This window comes from Grammomys surdaster, unplaced genomic scaffold (genome assembly GCF_004785775.1).
Source record: "Grammomys surdaster isolate TR1022 unplaced genomic scaffold, NIH_TR_1.0 125889, whole genome shotgun sequence".
Lineage (NCBI taxonomy): Eukaryota > Metazoa > Chordata > Mammalia > Rodentia > Muridae > Grammomys > Grammomys surdaster.
Genome location: NW_021620714.1, coordinates 3,346,795 through 3,365,059, shown reverse-complemented (window position 1 = coordinate 3,365,059; position 18,265 = coordinate 3,346,795). Strand labels below are relative to the sequence as shown.

The following is an 18,265-nucleotide window of genomic DNA, read 5'->3' as shown; positions in this document are numbered from 1 at the left end:
CAAACCAAACCAAACCAAACCAAACCAAACCAAACCAAACCAAACCACCAGACTTACAAGCTAGGAAGAGCAGTTTACTCAGTAGAGGGTTTGCTTTGCAAGCCTGAGGACATGAGTTTGATCCCCAGACCTAGTACAAACAAGTTATGGTGGCATGCACTAGAAAGGCAGAGGTGGGAGGATCTGTGGGACTACTGGTCAGTCAGCCTAGCATACTTGGTCTATTCTAGGCCACTGAGAGACCCTGTTTCAAGAAAGAGGTGGACGTGCACACAAACACACACACACACACTCACATATACACACACTGATTCACACACACACACACACTTGTTAAAAGTAATGGCGTTTACATGTTTGTGGGAGTGTGCTTCGGTGGCTCTGAGGACAGAGCCCTCTGTGCACCTGTTTCTCGTAGACATTTAGTTCTTGAATAAATGCAGGCAGAGAAGGCCAAATGCCTCCTGACCCAACATCCCATAATCTTTATGCCCGTTTACCACCGACAGCTCTCCACCCAGGGCTCCTTCCTCTCTTGTTCAAGATGTGGATGTGAAATGGGGTGTGAGTCAGGTCCCCCTGTGGAAGAGCGGGTTTGACCTGGTGCTGCCTCTCAGACAGATCCACGGTGCTGGTGCATGTGTGTGTCCGTGAGCAGGCAGGTCTGCTGCTGATGCCTCTTTGTTGCTGGCTCTCCCCACTGGGGATTGCCCGGCAGTGTGTTGCAGGTGCCATGTACATCACTGGCTTTGCAGAGTCAATCTCAGATCTGCTGGGCCTCAGGAACATCTGGGCTGTGCGAGGAATTTCCATTGCTGTGCTTCTGGCTTTGCTGGGCATCAACCTGGCAGGTGTCAAGTGGATAATCCGCCTCCAGCTGTTGCTGCTGTTCCTGCTGGCTGTCTCAACCCTGGACTTTGTGGTGGGCTCTTTCACTCACCTGGACCCAGGTAAGCCCCTGGAGTGCAGTGCTTTGTAGATACGGATAGGTGTGATTTGCAGGTACCCTCCCTTTCCCACAGGCTATACCTCTGACCAGGGTGGGCTGATTCTAGTCATGTGAACAGGTCCATCAGGGTGCAGCCCCTGGGCCCAGAAACCCAGAACCCTCTCCACAAAACACCCCCAAACACACACCCTACCTTTCCCTACCCTATCCTACCCTACCCTACCCTACTCTATTGAGACAGGGTTTCACTATGTGGCTCTAGGTGTCCCAGAATTTACTATGTAGACCAAGCTGACCTCAGACTCAAAGAGATCCACTTGCCTCTGTCCCTCAAGTGCTGAGACTAAAGCATCACTATGCTCAGAGGTGTAACCATTCAATGAACCCATCACAGGCTAATCCAGTGATTCTCAACCTATGGGTCATGTCTCCTTTGGGGGTCAAATGACCTTTTCACAGGGGTCACCTAAGACCGTCAGAAAACACAGATATTTACATTATAATTTATAACAGTTGCAAAATTTACAGTTATGAAATAGCAATGAAAATAATTTTATGACTGGGGGTCACCGCAGCGTGAAGAACTGCATTGAAGGGTCACAGCGTTAGGGAGGGAAAGAACCACTGGTCTACACGAACCCAGGGTTCCCTGAACTTCATGGAAGCCTAGCAGCATGAGTCCAGCGTCCCGGGTCTCTAAATGACATGGAGGTCGGTGACTCTGCCACTTTCTCATCTGTGCTCCTTCTCCTCAGCACACAGCTGTCACCAGGATGCTGTAGAAAACGCCTAATACTGTGTACTCCAGGAACTCTGTGTCTAATAGAGGCTCGTCTTTAAAGGGAGGGGGAGGGGACCAACAGGTGTGTTTAGAATGATCTGCAGCCCAGGCAGGGACCCATGATGCTGGTGGGGGGATAGTCACTGTGCCCAAGTACCTGCCATGGTGGACACTGTGCTGAAGATTTTCCACAGCTTGTCTTACGTAGCTCCCGCCAGAACCTTTTGAGATGGGAACATGGATACCACAGACAGAGAAAGGTGCTGTTTGTGCTAATGCATGGCAGGGCTGGGGTTTGAAACCAGACACAATGCTGTAGCCAAGCTCTTCCTGGGGTAGGAAGAGGCCTGTTTCATACAGCATACTTGTCTGCTCTCTGCGTTCTCCCTTTGAGGTCACTCCTGCACTGTGTTCTTCCTAGTCTTGCCTTTATAAACAAACAAACAAGCTGTGCACACCATTATACTTTTATTTTTAGTATGTTTCTTAGATTTTATTTTTATTTCTGTGACTGTATGTGTGCCTGTGTGTGTTTATGTCACAGGTGTGCAGGTGTCTGCTGGTATTGGATCTCTTAGATCTGGAGTTATAGACGGTTGTGAACTGCTTGGCATGGGTACTGGGAATCGAACCCAGGTCCTCTGGAAGAACAGCAAGTGCTCTTAACTACTGAGCCATCTCTGCAGCACCCCCAGTCTCGCCTTTTAAATGCTGTTGGCTGTAGACTGGTCAGAGTCAAGTTGGCACATACTACTATTTCTTCAGATATTATAGTTCAATGCCAGAAATGGCACATCCTCTGATGTTCCCCACTGACGTCCAGAAGGGCTGACTCCTAGACAGAAGGGGTCCTCAGGACCCACCCCAGTGCCAAGGACCTGGTGATTCCCTGGGCTCACCAGAAGGGCTGCAGCATGCTCTCTGGGGCTTCTGTGCTGGAGGGAAAGGGTGCTTTTTCCTGGCCTTGCATCATCCTGCAGCCACGGCTCTCACACTGAGGGAGACAGACAGGCCTTTGGCTGCTGAATTGTCTATGAAGGGAGAAACAATCTACCCTGTCCCCGACTCCCAGGTGCCCTCCCTTCCACTGACACAGTTGCTAAGAGACTGCAGTTGACTGACAAGACAGTGCTGTTGGCCACTTCAAACTTCACTAGACTCGTGTTTTCCTTCTCCATTGGAGACTTTCTTGGCTGCTCTTCTAAGTGACTCCAAATGCTTCTCCTTTCTGGTCAATACATTAGCAGGGTGTAGTTCGAGCTGAAATTTATTTTCAATAATTCCCATAGCAATGGGCATCATTTTTTTTTTTTATCAAGCAGACTGTTTTCCTTGTAGTTAAAAACCCCAAACTGAAACCAGACCATAAACTTTTACAATTGATTTAACAGAATGACCACAACTATTAAAGGGAAAAAAGGCACTTGAAAAAGGACTAGAAGCTAACTATGCCTGTAGGTTAACAGTGATTGCCTGTTGTTATGTGTAGCTATATTATTTCAGTTCTATGTTTCCTCTAGTTGGCTGGGGTTACTTTATTTCTCAAGATTTATTTACTTTTGCATTCATCCATCCATCCATCCATCCATCCATCCATCTATCCATCCATATGTGTGTTCCATCCATCCATCCATCCATCCATCCATCCATCCATATGTGTGTTTCATCCATCCACCCATTCATTCGTGTGTGTGTGTTTGTGTGTGTGTATGTATGTTTGTGTGTATTGCCTGCATGTATGTATATGTTCTGTGTGCATGCCTGGTACCTGTGGAAACCAAAAGAAGGAATCATTCAGAAACTCTGGACCTGGTTGGGAACTGCCATGTGGGAACTGAACCTGGATCCTCTATGTAAGAGCAGTAAGTGCTCATAGCTACTGAGCCATCTCTCCAGACTAGTATTACTTAAAAAATACATACATGCATGCATGCATACATACATACATACATACATACATACATACATACATACATATATGGAGCTGAAGAATTGACTGCTCTCATGTCTTTTTCTGGCCTCCAGGGGCATCAGGCACACAATGTAGTACACAGATTTACATGCAGATAAAACACTCAGCCGGGCAGTGGTGGCGCACACCTTTAATCCCAGCACTTGGGAGGCAGAGGCAGGCGGATTTCTGAGTTCGAGGCCAGCCTGGTCTACAGAGTGAGTTCCAGGACAGCCAGAGCTACACAGAGAAACCCTGTCTTGAAAAACAAAAAACAAACAACAACAACAACAACAACAAAATTTGGAAAAATTTTTAAAAAGACAAAAAATTTAAATCTAACGTGTACTATGGTTCCCCTTTATTTGTATTTTAAAAGTAAACACGACTATACTCTCAGGAAGCTGAGGCAGGAGGATTAGCATGAGTTCAAGATCAGCCTGGGCTACTGGGCTATATAGCCCTGTCTCAGAAAAGGAAGTGGGGGGGTGGAAAGCAAGCAGGGAAAGAAAGCTCTGTCATCTTATAAACACACCCCCAACACACATGAGACTGCTCTTTGTAGAGATGCAGATAAATTCTCCCTGACCTAGCTACAGTCCCCGCTCTGCTCTGAAGCATCTAGGGGGCACTCTTCTGTCACTCTGTTTTTATGAGATTATAATGTCATGTCCTCCTTTCCTCTTCTCCCTCCAAATCCTCCTATGTAATTGTCTTTCCTCTCTGTAACATGCATGGCCTCTTCTTTCATTAATTGTTGTTACGTGTGTATATGAACGTGCATGCACCTCAGCCCCCGTTACTGATCAGAAACACTTGGAGTTTAAAGTTCTCTTGTATATTTCAAATTTCCCTAGTTCCAGACCTTCCTTTTCTTCCTTTCTTCCTTCCTTCCTTCCTTCCTTCCTTCCTTTCTTTCTTTCTTTCTTTCTTTCTTTCTTTCTTTCTTTCTTTCTTTCTTTCTTTCTTTCATATAGAATATAATAGAGTTTATTCAGGGCATGGGGAAGGGAGTTGAGACGGTAGTAGAGGGAGGATGAGAGGGGGAAGGGGAGTGGGGAGAGGGGGGAAAGGGCAAGAGGACAGAGAGGGAACAAGAAGGCAAGAGAGTAAGAACAAGAGCCAGTTCTGGACCTTTACAGACATGGCTGATGTGGGCAGCTTGTTCAGATGTGTGTATGAGGAGGTCTGTTTCTTCAGGAGTGAGTCAAATAGAATTCACAGAAGGAGGGTCAAGTGCACTTTAAATTCTGCTAGGTTCTACCTTCTGATTAGATTGTTCTGAACTCACACTAGTGGGAGATAGAGTTACCAATTCTCTATCTCTTGGAGAACTTTGGGTAGGCATACATTTCTGCCATGTTAGAAAGTGTGCATTTCTTTTCTTTTCTCTTCTCTTCTCTTCTCTTCTTTCTTTCTTTCTTTCTTTCTTTCTTTCTTTCTTTCTTTCTTTCTTTCTTTCTTCCGTTCTTTCCTTCTTTTTTTTTTATTACTTCTTGTCCTGTCCAGCAGGGCATTAAACAGGGGTCCAGGGAGGTCACCTGAAAGAAAGTGGGGGTTGGGGGGAAACAGGCAAAGACACAAGGAGTGACGACCTATCTATAATCTGATCAGGATCAGATTGCAATTTTTACTGTTTTTTTTTTTTTTTTTTTTTGGTTTTTCAAAACAGGGTTTCTCTGTGTAGTCCTGGCTGTCCTGGAACTCACTCTCTGTAGACCAGGCTGGCCTCGAACTCAGAAATCCGCCTGTCTCTGCCTCCCAAGTGCTGGGATTAAAGGCATGTGCCACCACCGCCCAGCAACTTTTACTTTTTCACACAGGGGTTATATACACAAAAAAGCAGGATGTGAGAAAGGGGAAGATGCAGGAGCATGGGTGTTCAGGGGGAGTACAGATATCTTCCAGAACAGAGTGTCAGCTGGGTGAAGGTTCAGGGGACAGATCACTATGACTCCGCCTATGAATCACTTGTCTTTATACAAGTTGGTACTATCCACCAAGGTTACCTATCTACAAGGTCTATGACTAGCCAGATTTGGCAGCCTTCCATCAAAGCTGCCTGTTTACAATAACTTCTGGCCATCTGTTTCAGTGTTTTTCCACAGAGAGCCAAGACTTGGTGCTCACAGGCATGTAGGTCAGGCCTATTGCTGATTTTTGGCCTATGGCTGATTTTAGGGCCTTCAGTGTATAAGCAGGGCTACCCCTGACAATTCCCCCTCTCTCCAAATATAGAAGGACCATGGTGATTCTAATCTTGCAAAGATGGGGATAGAGGCCTGACTTCCAGTAATTAAAGGGGGCCTTGTAATGGGTCCAGTCCTGTCGTTGTTCAGTGAAGCATGAGGGCCATACCCGTCCCGATGTCTTTTTCCTGGAGAGGGGATGTTTTTGACATCAACCCCTATGCAGTCAGGCTTGTCCCTCAGGGAACCCAGAAAGATATTTTTAATTTTTATTTATATTCCCTTGCAGTACTTAGCCTTGCAGCCTAAGCAAGAATTTAGATCGCCAGTCAGAAGGGGTTCTGGGTGGCCCCTCTCTGCTTGGTCTAGGGGTGGAGCCCCCTCTTTTAGGTTGAGTGGAGATGTGTTTTGGGAACACCCTGGATAGAGTAACAACCTTGTCTTGAGTCTCGTGGTCCTCCATAGCTAACCTATGATAATGTATCTGAGTAGATTTTTCTATCAAATTATTTATCTGTTGTTTCACAAAGTTAGTCAGCCTATTTAAGGCCCAGGGACCAAAAGAAATAAGCAAAAATAACCCAATTAATGGTCCCAAGATGGGAGGAAGTAGGGTTGACAACCATGGAGAGGTTGAAAATCAATTCTTGTACCAGCTCTCATCTTTCTCCCTCTTTCTCTGTCTTTTCTCAAGGCCTTCTCTGACCTTTTTTATGCTCTCTTTAACCATCCCTGTCTTGTCTATGTAAAGGCAACATTCTTCTTTAAGGACTGTACACAGTCAAGAGCTGTACATAGTCTTTTCTATTGTAAGAGAGTAAATCAAGTCCAATAAAGTCCTTTGCATTTTTGGAGATCATTTCAGACATTGAAACGAGGGATTTCTTCAGATTAGTGATGTTAATCTCTAGCTGTTGATGTCCTTGTCAATGGCCTATCAAAGGTCTGAGTAGTGTAAGTCTGGCCAGCATCAGGATTAGAATTTCCAACAGCAAACAACACTGGTGATTCATTTTTACCTGGAAAGGAAAAAAAGGGAAATCTCAGGGAGATTTCTCTTTCCTGGATGTCAATTGTTATTCATCTTATTTAGAATTGGGCCTGGCTTTGTGGGGGTATCTATTTATTTCATTAATCTTTTTGGCAGCCATTTAGCTGTGCCTTCTCTGGTATCAAACAGGCATATCCTCGGCCTGTTCTCCCCCTTAACATCTCCTCTCTATCCATGATGCTCTACAATTCCATAACAAAAAGTCGTTAAATTAAAAAGTGTGTATCTGGGAACATGCATGTGGGTGCCCATGGAGTACAGGAAAGGGGGGAAGATTCTCCTAGAGCTGGCATTACAGATAACTTAGAGCCACCATGTGGGTTCTCTGAGAGCGCAGCCAGCACTCTTAACCACTGAGCCATCTCTCCAGCCCCGATAACAACAACAAGAATAACACATTTTTTTCAGCTTGTCCCTTCAATTTGGGGGTTACAGGTATTTCTTTTATAGTCTCTTCCCCTCACTCCCACTTTTTTCCTATTTTGTATGTGTTTAACTCAGACTTTTATCAGGCTGACCTTGATCTCATGATCCTCCTGCCTCAACTCTGGAGAGCTTGAGTTACAGGTATGTACCCCCCACAGCCACCCAGCTTATTTTTTTTCCTTTCTCCCTTAAATTCTGACTGTAGCAATCCTTCTTTTAAAACAATTTTAATATTTGCAGTTTAAGTTACCACTAAAAAATATTAAATGGAAAACTGGAGAAATAATTCATCAACATTCACAAACAGTTCATAAGGTTAAGGTTCCCAGTTACTCAGTTTCAATGTTGTTCGCCGTTTACTGTGCCTACTTTATAGATTAAACTTCATCATAGGTATGTGTAGGAAGGAGCAGGATTCAGTGGGATTTGCAGGTTTGGGCATCCCTGAGGTCTGGGGATAATTGGCAGATTATCCCCAAGGATAATTGATAACTACAAGAGTTGAATATTAGGTTTGAATGTTTGTGCTTTTTTAAAAAATTTTAAAGCTCTGTGCGTGTGTGTATGTGCGTGCATGCTATATCCCTGCGTCAAGATGTCTCTGTGTGTCATATTCTCTTTGTCCTGCCTTTCCTTACTGACTGTCCCTTGCCAAGTTATTTGCCGTGTTGGCTGGCAGCAAAGGTCTCTCTCTCTTTCTCCACCTTCCATCCTGTCTCCCAAGCACGCACCTCCGCTTAGACACGGCACGGGACTGTACCGAGATGAACAGCATGACAGTTTAGACATGACACTCTCAAACATTTGCCTTAAAACTCCTGAAATGCCTTTTGGGGGCTCATATTTTCATGCATGTAAGGCAAGTCTCATGCCAGAATGCTCTCACTGCCACGAAAGTCAGGCCAATATAGAGAAAATACATTTTAGAAGATGAAGTGACAGGCGGTGCATTTTAATGCTAGTTTCTACATTTTAAAATGAAATTGCAGTCTCTGAACATAATCCCTTGGTTATCCGGGCAGGCATCTGCCAAGCTTCTGTGACAAACCCTGCACTTCACAGCCCATGTGGTACACTGTTCCACATGGTGTCTGAGTCAGTCAGAGGGGCCTGGGCAGGCCTGTCTCATGTGGGATACAGCACGTAGAAGCTGCTCTGTGAGCCTGGGGGCTTGTATTTGGCCAGTGAAGGGCAGAGTCACAACGTGGGAGCTATAAAAGGCTCCAGCAAGCTTGCCTGCCTCTGATCTCTGCTGAAGCTGCTCTGTCTGAGGTTCCATTGAGCTCTTGATCTCCACAGGACCTTTGCACAACTCTGATTCCTGTTTGTTTGTTTGTTTATTTGTTTGTTTGTTTGTTCATTTGCCTTGGTTCTTTCAGAGTCTCACTGTAGTCCAGGCAGACCTAGAACTTACTCTGTAGCCAAAGATCATCTGGAACTTCTGATCCTCCTGCCTCCACCTCCCAGCTGCTGGTATTAAAGACAGATCTTGCTATACCTGGCTTTCATCTGTGACCCCAGACCCATTTTGCACATTGGCTGTGTGCCTATTTGAAATAGCCATTTCCCCTTGATTCTATGAGATAATACCTTTGCTTTCTTCTTGGTCTTCCTAGTCTTCATATGGTCAGGGGAGCACGGGGCTCAGTTCTCTGGCAGGGAGCACGGGGCTCAGTTCTCTGGCAGGGAGCACGGGGCTCAGTTCTCTGGCAGGGAGCACGGGGCTCAGTTCTCTGCTGCTGCTGAGCGCTCTGTGATTTCTTCCTCATCATCGATGCTGCCCTGCTTCATCTGCCTCCCTAGATTACCCCAACACATCTTCCATATTGCCAGTTCCTGTGGTCCATAAACCACCTCGAATTAAGTCAAATGAACTCGGGACTCAGGCCCTCCATTCATTATCATTATTTTTTACTTTTAAAAAAGTTATGATAAATTTAATTATCTTTTAAAAGTAAAATCATCTCTTATTTATTGACAATTTCATATGTGTAAGCACTATATCTTGGTCATATCCACCCCCAACACCCCTTCTTACACCCCTAAACATCCCAACACATCTCCTTCCCACCGCTCCTTCCTTCATGTCTGCTTTGGCTTTTGTTGTTGCCTGGGCAGCTACTGAAGCCAGTTGTTACTGTCTGTTGAGTGTTGACTCCCGACTGTGTTGTCCTGGTCTTCTGCAGGTGAGCATAGCTGCTGTGGGGTCATGAGTATAATGACCATGGCATGTCCAGAGGACAGTGTCATAGCGTTCCTCCCCACACCTAAGTTCTTACATTCTCTTTGCCTCATCTGAGATGGTGTCTGAGCCTTGAGGGTGGGATGGAGTTCACAGAGCTGTCTCATTCAGAGCTGAGTACTCAGTAGTCAGTTTTATCCCTTAGACCACTTGTGAGTCTCTGGCTGAGATTACAGGCAGCCCTGATCTACACACATCACTATTTAGAAAGACGCCTAACGGTATGCCCACTTAGCAAAACCATGCTGTGGCAGATGCTGGGCAGGGTTACTTCCCACCTCAGAGATGCAGAAGCAGCAGCCTGGAGAGAGAGTCATTTCTAGGAACCCAGGCCTCTGTGGTCAGGCTCTTGCTGGTCCAGCAGAGAGGCGCAAAATCCAGCAGTTAACAGACTTGGGTTCCTGCCTAAGGCCTGTGCCCTAAGGCATGGATTTTTGCCTAGGTTTATAGTACACGCAGGAGCTCCATCCTTTGGAGCAGGGAACATTCTGGCTGCTCCTCTGGATCTTGGGGTCAGCCTACATGGTGGCTAAGAAGGGCAAGGCTTGGGTCTTCCAGAATCGCTCAGCACTGGCTTACAGAGATAGGGGATACATATTTGTATGGAGAGATCCCACTGAATGAAAGGTAGGCAGACTGCGTGACTCTATGCTGTCCCTGCAGGTGCGGTTGGCTAACCTGTGGCAACCGTGAGGGAGGTCTCCGTGCCCTTACTGTGGGACCCCTGTCTTGTGCCCCATCTATAGCACCCTGCTTCAGTTCTGGAAAGGGAACAGGGGCCAGGTTACCACCGTGACATCACCTTCCCAACCAGGTGCCTTCCCACCCAGCTCCTGCCGCCTGTGGTTGACACCAACTCTGCATGCTTTGTCTCCAAATGGCTTCCAGGCTGTGGGGCAAGCCTGCCTGAAGGGCCTTGCAGTGCCCTCCGTGGCCTCTGTGTGGAGTTGTAGTCTGTGTGTTCTTGGGGCCTCTGGGCAGGAGACCTCGTCCCAGGACAGCTCACTTCCACAGTCCTAGGAGGAAGCACCAAACCCTGTGTGTGGATTGCTTCTCCAGAGCTGGTGTTTACATTATGTTCAACAAGGACTGTCATACACACACTCTCAAATGACACCAGACAGAGCTGAGCAGGGCGACTTTAGGGATGCTGAAACAGCAGTCTGGAGAGGGGAAGCTGTTTCTGAGAACTCCATGCAGCTAGCTCCTGGCTGGTCCATCAGAGAGAGGCAAAGTCTGGGAGTAGGCAAAGAACAATTTCAATGGGGGCCCCAACTTTCACTCCAGCCTTGGTCCCCAGAGCCCTGACTTGGTCAGTATGACCTCAGAGGTACCGGCTATAACCATGTGCCATCGAGTAAAGGTGGAGTCTCTATACTACTTCCATTCTTTCGTATCAAGAGGGTCTGAGAGCCTGAGTTCTCTGCCAGCCTTCTTTTGCTTGGTCAGATGGTCAGAGCTGAGCCCCTAGAGGGGTAGAGTAGAGGGCTGTGAACACCAGGCAGGGCGGTAACAAAGACATGCTCCCCCAGTGCCACCAGGAACAGAGATCACAGACAAGCCAACAAGTGCTGAATTCAGGTCCAAGTCAGGCAGGGTTAGTGTCGGGCCACCCAGCCACTCCCTGTGTAGCCTGCCTCTCACCCCCAGGTCCTTTGGCAGCTGTCTTCTTCTGGAAGGCAGGGTGATGCAGCAGGTGGCTGCACACTCTGCATTGAGGCTGAGGGCAGCCCCACCTCAGTGTGGGTGAGCATTTCTGCCATTCCCTAGTGTTCCTTGACAAAGTATGCCAGCTGAGAATAGACAAGGAGCAGGCTGGGTAGGGGCAGCAAACCTGCTAGATGTGAGGCCACTGTAAAAGGGGAATGACAAATAGTCTTTACTTTTGGGACAGCGACTCATTGTGTAACTCTAGCTAGGTCTGGATTAACACTACGTAGATCAGGCTAGCTTTGAACTCAGAGATCTATCTGCCTTTGCCTCTCTGCCTCTGCCTCTGCCTCTGCCTCTGCCTCTGCCTCTGCCTCTGCCTCTGCCTCTGCCTCTCTGTGTCTGCCTCTCTGCCTCTGCCTCTGTCTCTGGGACTCTGCCTCTACCTCTCTGCCTCTCTGCCTCTGCCTCTCTGCCTCTGCCTCTGAGTGCTGGGATTAAAGAGTGTGGCACCAAGACATTGTTGCTGTTGTTACTGTTTTCCTATCTTATGTTTCTCCTCTGTCTCTCCCCATACCTGACTTACCTCCCAACTCCCTCCCTTTCTGGTTTTCTTCCCTTCTTTCTTTCCTTCTATCTGTAGGTTGGATCCTCGGAATGAGTCAGTATATGAGAGTTTTTGGCCTAGCCCAGATCATTCCTATTGCTGTCCTAAATCTTCTTGGTATACTAAAAATTTTACCACTAAATGTATATTCGTGTATTTAGCTGAAGACTCAACACCTGTGGACAAAGGTAGTGAGCAGTTTGGAAGGTTTGGAAGCAGGCGTCATAGATGATTTAGACCTGAAGACTGTGTTCATTCATTTATATTGGATCTTAGTAGACGCCATTCGCTACAAAGGGCTTATGTGACAAGTCCTTGTTATAGACATTGGGCCAGAATCTGGAAGCTCATGGATGCTGAGGAAGAGATGAAGGTGGGCCTGCCTACATGCCTTTGCCTGGTCCCTCTCTTCACAGCCCTCATTTGCTTTGACAGTGATCTGAGGCACACTGTTGGGGTGTCACAGTGGGACTGAGGGGGTGGAGCTTCAGAGGAGCTGGGATTGTCCCTTAGGTGACTTGTCACAACAACATGAATGCTCTGGGGAAGAAGGATAGATATCTGTCACGTCTGTGTCACCCAGCACCAGGCTAGGGCCTAGGGCAGGGTTTGAGACTCTCAGTTAATTGAGCAAATGAAGGAATCAGAGTGTGGAGAGCCCTAGGGAAAGGTCTCGGTCACCCTTGGCCCCTTGTCTGCAGACCTGGGTGGCTGATCCTTCCCAGGCTCCCCCCAGAGAGGCGCCAACCTTCCTGTTTTGGCAGTGACTTTCAGGTATTCTGTCTGCTCAGGCTCAGCTGGCAAGGGATTTCACAATGCCTTCACAGAGGGCCCGGCCCTGGGTGGAGACCGGTTGTAAGTTCAGTCAGGCCTCCTTGGGCAGAAGGAAGGAAGAAGGGTTATAGCTGGGAGAAGCTGTGGCTTTGAACGTCTTCTTCCTGGATTTTCTTGTGTGCAAGGAGTGGAGGTGCTTAAGGAGGCATTGCATATTTGATGAAAGAGTGGGCGGGAATGGGTCACTGGGAAATCGAATCCTGTATCCTACCTATCTCGAGTCAGTACTGTATCTGTGTACGGACACAGCCTTGGATAACAATAGTGTCTCCCCCTCCTCCCTCCCTTCTTCCGTTCCTTCTTTCCTCCCCTTTCAGTACACATGTGTCATATTACCCACATCCACATGTAAGTAAATCAAACCAGAATCCAGACAACTGGGACAGGGAGTCTCCTGGCTTACTCTTTCCAACTGTGTAGGTCTGAGAGGAAGGCGAGGGATCTGGGGATGCTGAAAGGAAGTCCAGGGACCGGGGATGTTGGCCAGACACTCCCATAGATCAGCTGGAGTCTGGCTGGAGATCTGTGGATGTATGACATGAATAGGCAGTCCAGCATCAACCTGAGGGCCCAAAGAACAAAACAAGTCTGACTTAAACAGACCCTCCCTTGCTCAGGACCAGACACCAGGCGAGGCAGATGTAGGATTGTGGGAATTCAAAAATGTCATTTGCTAACAAACAGCCAGTTGTTGTTCATCACACTCCTCCAGCTATAGCACATAGGATTGCAGTGATCTCATTTTTGACCAATGGCCAATGCATTCAGCTGTCTGGTGAAATAATCTATTAACTGGGTACCTGCCAATTGTCTGGAATAGGAACGAGTTTGGGCATATGTTTTAAAAAGTGATAACATTGTTATGAGTCCTGCCTAGACAAGGAGATGGGAAACACAAGCCCGCCAGCACTAGCCCCAGAGTTAGACTTGGATGAGGCGCTGTGTTCTGAGTAACTTGACACCCCCTGACTGACCTCTTTTCCTCTGCAGAGTTCTATGGCAGTGGTTCTCAACCTGTGGGTCATGACCCCTTGGGGGTGGGGTTGAGCAGCCCTTTTACAGCGGTCACCTAAGACCATTGGAAAAGCAGCAAAATTATAGTTATGAAGTAGTAACAAAAATAATTTTATGGTTGGGGGGTTACCACAACATGAAGAACTGTATTAAAGGGGTGCAATGTTAGGAAGGTTGAGAACCACTGGTTTTTGGAACCTAAGGGCACACCAGCATGTACCCTGAGGGGCAGGGGACAGGGAGCTGGGGGACACTTGCTGGATCACATGGTTGTCATTGGGACACCCTTCTCCCAACTCCTCGTCCTGTGTCCATGTGTTTTTGGGAGGCATGGCTCATACCTGTGTGTTCCTCCCTCCTCTTCCCAGGACCCTTTAGGATGCTGGCCGGAGACGAAGACTGCTGTGCTGGTCCCCAGCCTACCACCAAGCTTAGCCTATGACTGTTAGGGACCCATACCTTAGTTCTGATTGTGAAAGACTTAGATACATTGTCACAGATGTCTCTGGCTTCATCCAAACCCTTCAGCTAGCTAGGAGAAGATATGGGAAAATGTTTGACACACTGTGCAGGAAGACTGAACATAGATAGCCAGGCCCTTTGGATGGAAAAAGCTTTCAGAAAAATGGCTCTTGTGTGGTCATTATGTATCTGAAGTGTGATCATGACAACAGCTATACTTTATCAATGTCACATAGGCCTTATTTATTTACTTAGTGCTTTACTTGTACCTGCTTACTTAATTGTTATCCAGTAAGTGTGTCTTGTAATTATTCCCATTTTGTAGATGGGAAAATTAAGGCAGTGATCCATAAACACTTTACCATTCACGAGAACAGAGGAGAATCAAATAAGCTAAGCTCTTACTCACAATACCTTGCTACGGGGTCTGAGTTTGTTCCACTTTATATGGTAAACAGGCCCTCCCTCAGCGATCAGCCTCCAGACTTTAGTTCTGTTGGGTTGAACCAATTGCCTTGAGACAGCAGTATTTTTTGATGTCTTTTTGACTATGACCTGTTTTCTCTCAGACATCCATCCAGAGTCTGTTGCAGTGTGTCAGACCCAAGGTCCTCCATAGTGTGGACTATGCTGGGTCTCTGGGTCTCCTGTGGCTGGCTTGCCCTTCAGTTAGCATCGGCTCTCACACATCTACTTTTTAGCTTCCAAAATGTTGTTGCCGGTTTGTTTCCCCAATCTTATGGATTTATGTCCTTTTAAAAAACCACCCATTAAACAAACAAAGTTCCATGCTGCATATTAGTTCAATTTAGAGAGGAAGTAAAATTTTGCACGTTTAATCTGCTTTTTTGACTCAGAAATTCTGTATTATTAATTTTATATGACAAACTGGCCACATTTTAAAAATACTTCATTTTGTTTAGTTCTTGCCTTCATCAAGTATTTTTTCCACAGAGGGATGCATATTGTTTCAGCTTTCTGGAGAGTGTTATCTCTCTCTCTAGCGATCCCCAAAGTCTTGTGTTTGGGACAGTCACCATCACGTAGGCCATGCCTGCATTTGGGGGGACATTTGTGAAAAATTAAACCTATAAATAAAAGGTTTCAGAACCTTCTAGAAGTCGTTGGGGATTACAGAGTAGAAGGATGAGCATGTATTCTCTTGGTTGGCTGCTGGTGTGTGATTTCTGATAGTGCCAAAATAAACAGTCAAGAGTCCTCGCTGTCCTTACAGGGGTGGCTTTCTGGGTTGGTCCTTAGTCACAGCAGCCAGGAGGTGTGAACTGGCTTTGTGAACAACTTCCAAGATGAGTGTGAGAGCCCAGGTCAAACACACTGTGAAGTGTGTGTAGGCTATGGAGAAGCAAGTGTCAGGCATTGCTCTGGGAAAAACAGCGACTTCATGACTACAGCGCCTGGAAATAGTATCAAGAGAGCTCATGTTGTCCAAGGAACATCCTGCAATCACTGGCTATACTCACAGTTATGGTCAGGACGAGCTATACTCACAGTTATGGTCAGGACAAGCTATACTGACACAATCAGGACAAGCTGGGACTGAAATAGGCAGAGAAGTGGTCTTGGTAGTGAAAACCTAGAGCCAGGTATGGCAGTGGTGCCTGCAGTCTCAGCACCTAGGAGGCCTGAGGAAGATCAGCGTTTACGATCAGCCTAGGCTATACCGCAAGACATTTTCTCAAAACACCTCAGCCATTCCCTACAAAAGGAAATGAAATGAATATTTAGGTTAAAACAGGAAAATGCATTTTTTTTCTTCCTGGAAATGTTTGTCATGATGCATCCATGTTAAAGCGGGTCTAACTGACATTCCTTTTTGGCTCCTTTATTTCTTCTTGTCTTTCCTTGGTCCCATTTATCTCTGTCTCCAGTGTCCCCACAGCCTGCCTCTGTGTCTTCCTCCTCTGTGAGATCAGTTGCTTAAGTTCCACTATGTGTAAATGCGAAGGGTGCCCAACGTTTAAGATGCACAAAGGATAAGGTCCAGTCTCTCTAACTGGGTGGCATCATGTCCTGGGTAAGGACCGTAAAGGAAAGCCTCCATGTTCCATAAGCATCATGCAATGACCTTGGGCTGAGGCTCTAAGGTTGATCTAAGAGAAAGTGTGTCACCTGACAGTGAACTTCAGAGAGTGAACCTAGGGCAAGGGAACCCTGTAGTTGAAGAGCCAGGAGAGAGAAAGTGCATGGAAAATTCCAGAAGTGCGGGAAGTTAAATACATGGTGCTTAGGCTCTGGTGTAGGATGAGGAGTGACAGAGGTCTAGAAGGAAGTGAGGGTGTTGCCAGCTCATGAAGAATCACACTGTCTCCTGATAGTGGCTTCCCTTGACCAGATAGGGCAGGCTAAATAGGCCCCGTGACTTCCCAGAGTTCCAGAATTGTATCATAGACCTTGGAGAGAGCATTCTCTCTCTCTCTCTCTCTCTCTCTCTCTCTCTCTCTCTGTCTGTCTGTCTGTGTGTGTGTGTTTGGTGTGACGTGGTGTGATGTGTGGGGAGGATGATATTGGCTCTTCTTTCTGGAGAGTGAACTATGTTCTCTGGCAAACTCCGAAGTCTCATATTCAGAATGGTCAATACCACGTGGGATATGCCCTGATTCTGGGGGCCATTTGTGGAAATCTTAATAAAACTCTATAAATAAATGGTTTCAGAGGATTCTAGATGCCATTCAGGATAATAATGTAGAAAAAAGTGAGAGAGTGTTTTCTCTCGGTAGGCTGCTGGAGAAGAACAAACATAAATCATAAAAGGTTAGCATCTGCCTTTCAGCTCACAGCCATGGCTGGTACCTGCTGTCCTTTAGTGCCTCAGCTAAGGGCTTCCTACCCTTACTCCCAAAGTGGGATCTGTCAGGACAAGGCCTTGTGGGAACTCTCTCATCCAGTGGGCTCCCTGGGGACAGGGCTCCCCATGCCCATCTGTGTCCGGGGACTGTGTCCAGGGGAGTGAGCCATAGGGCATAGGGAAATGTTGAAGCAGAAACAAATTCTCATGGCCTTTGTCCTCAAGAGACATCCGAAGCATGGAGAGCATCAAAGATCTCCTTGATCATGTGGGACAGTACAGACAGGTCAGGGGTCAGCCAGTTCAGGCAGAACTAAATGGCTAACTTGAAGAAAAAAGAAATGAAACAAAGTTTTTTTCTCAAAGCAACCATATTCCCCTCATAGAGTCTGAGAGAGGAAAGCAGAAGGAATGGAAGTGACCCAGGATCCTGCCACTTGAGAAATAAAGAGAATTAGTCTCTTTGGCCCACATTTTTTATTTCATGCTTGTATTCATTAAATACTGAACATAAACTACAGTTTTATATTTTGAACAGTGCGTGCTTTTTCTATTTAAATTGGTTTTATATTTATTTATGTAGGTGGTGCGTGGGTGTGTGTGTACCACAGCACACATGTGGAGGTCAGAGGTCAACCTGTGGGGAGTTGGTTCTCTCCTTCTACCCTGTAAGTCGCAGGGATTAAGGTCAGCTAGCTTAGTGGCTAATGCTTTTACCCCCTGAGCCACCTTACTAGCCCACATGCCTCATTTAAAAGATGAGGTAGAAAGGCTATTCTATCATAGCCTCTAATGGCAAACATAATTGAGTTCATGTTAGTTCATGTTATGTTCAAGGTTAAAGTTAATCGGCAGCATTTAGTGGTCTCAGTTAGTCTGCACACAGCAAAGACATCCTGTCGAGTCTCTGGGAATTTCTGGGTCTTTCTGGCTAGAAAAAAAAAAAAAGGAACAAAAATAAATCATAAAGGCTGAGCAGAAGGTCAGTAGGTTTCCTTTTAAGTAGGGAAGTGGTTAAACTGGGAGTTGCTCTTTAGAAACCCAGCATGGGCAGGGTGGGGTGGGATATACTCAGGGACCATCCTGAGGCAGGTTGGGCGAGTCACAACCAGCCGGGACTGTGGGACAGCACCAGAACAGGCCAGGAGATGTTAGAAACTGTGTGTGTGTGTGTGTGTGTGTGATGTGTGATGTGTGAGTGTGTGTGAGAGAGGTATATGTGTGTGTGTGTGTATGTGTGTGTGTGTGTGTGTGAGAGAGAGAGAGAGAGAGAGAGAGAGAGAGAGAGAGAGAGAGAGAGAGA

At 46.6% G+C, this 18,265-nt stretch overlaps 1 protein-coding gene across 2 annotated transcripts in view; it reads left to right on the top strand.

The window, feature by feature from the left end:
* Window positions 1-18,265, top strand: part of Slc12a8 (solute carrier family 12 member 8) — a 148,091-nt gene that overhangs the window by 36,147 nt on the left and 93,679 nt on the right. For both annotated transcript variants that reach the window (XM_028752274.1, XM_028752273.1), the window contains exon 4: window positions 719-950. In XM_028752274.1, coding sequence (XP_028608107.1) covers window positions 719-950 — 232 coding nt within the window. The remainder of the gene's footprint in view (window positions 1-718; window positions 951-18,265) is intronic.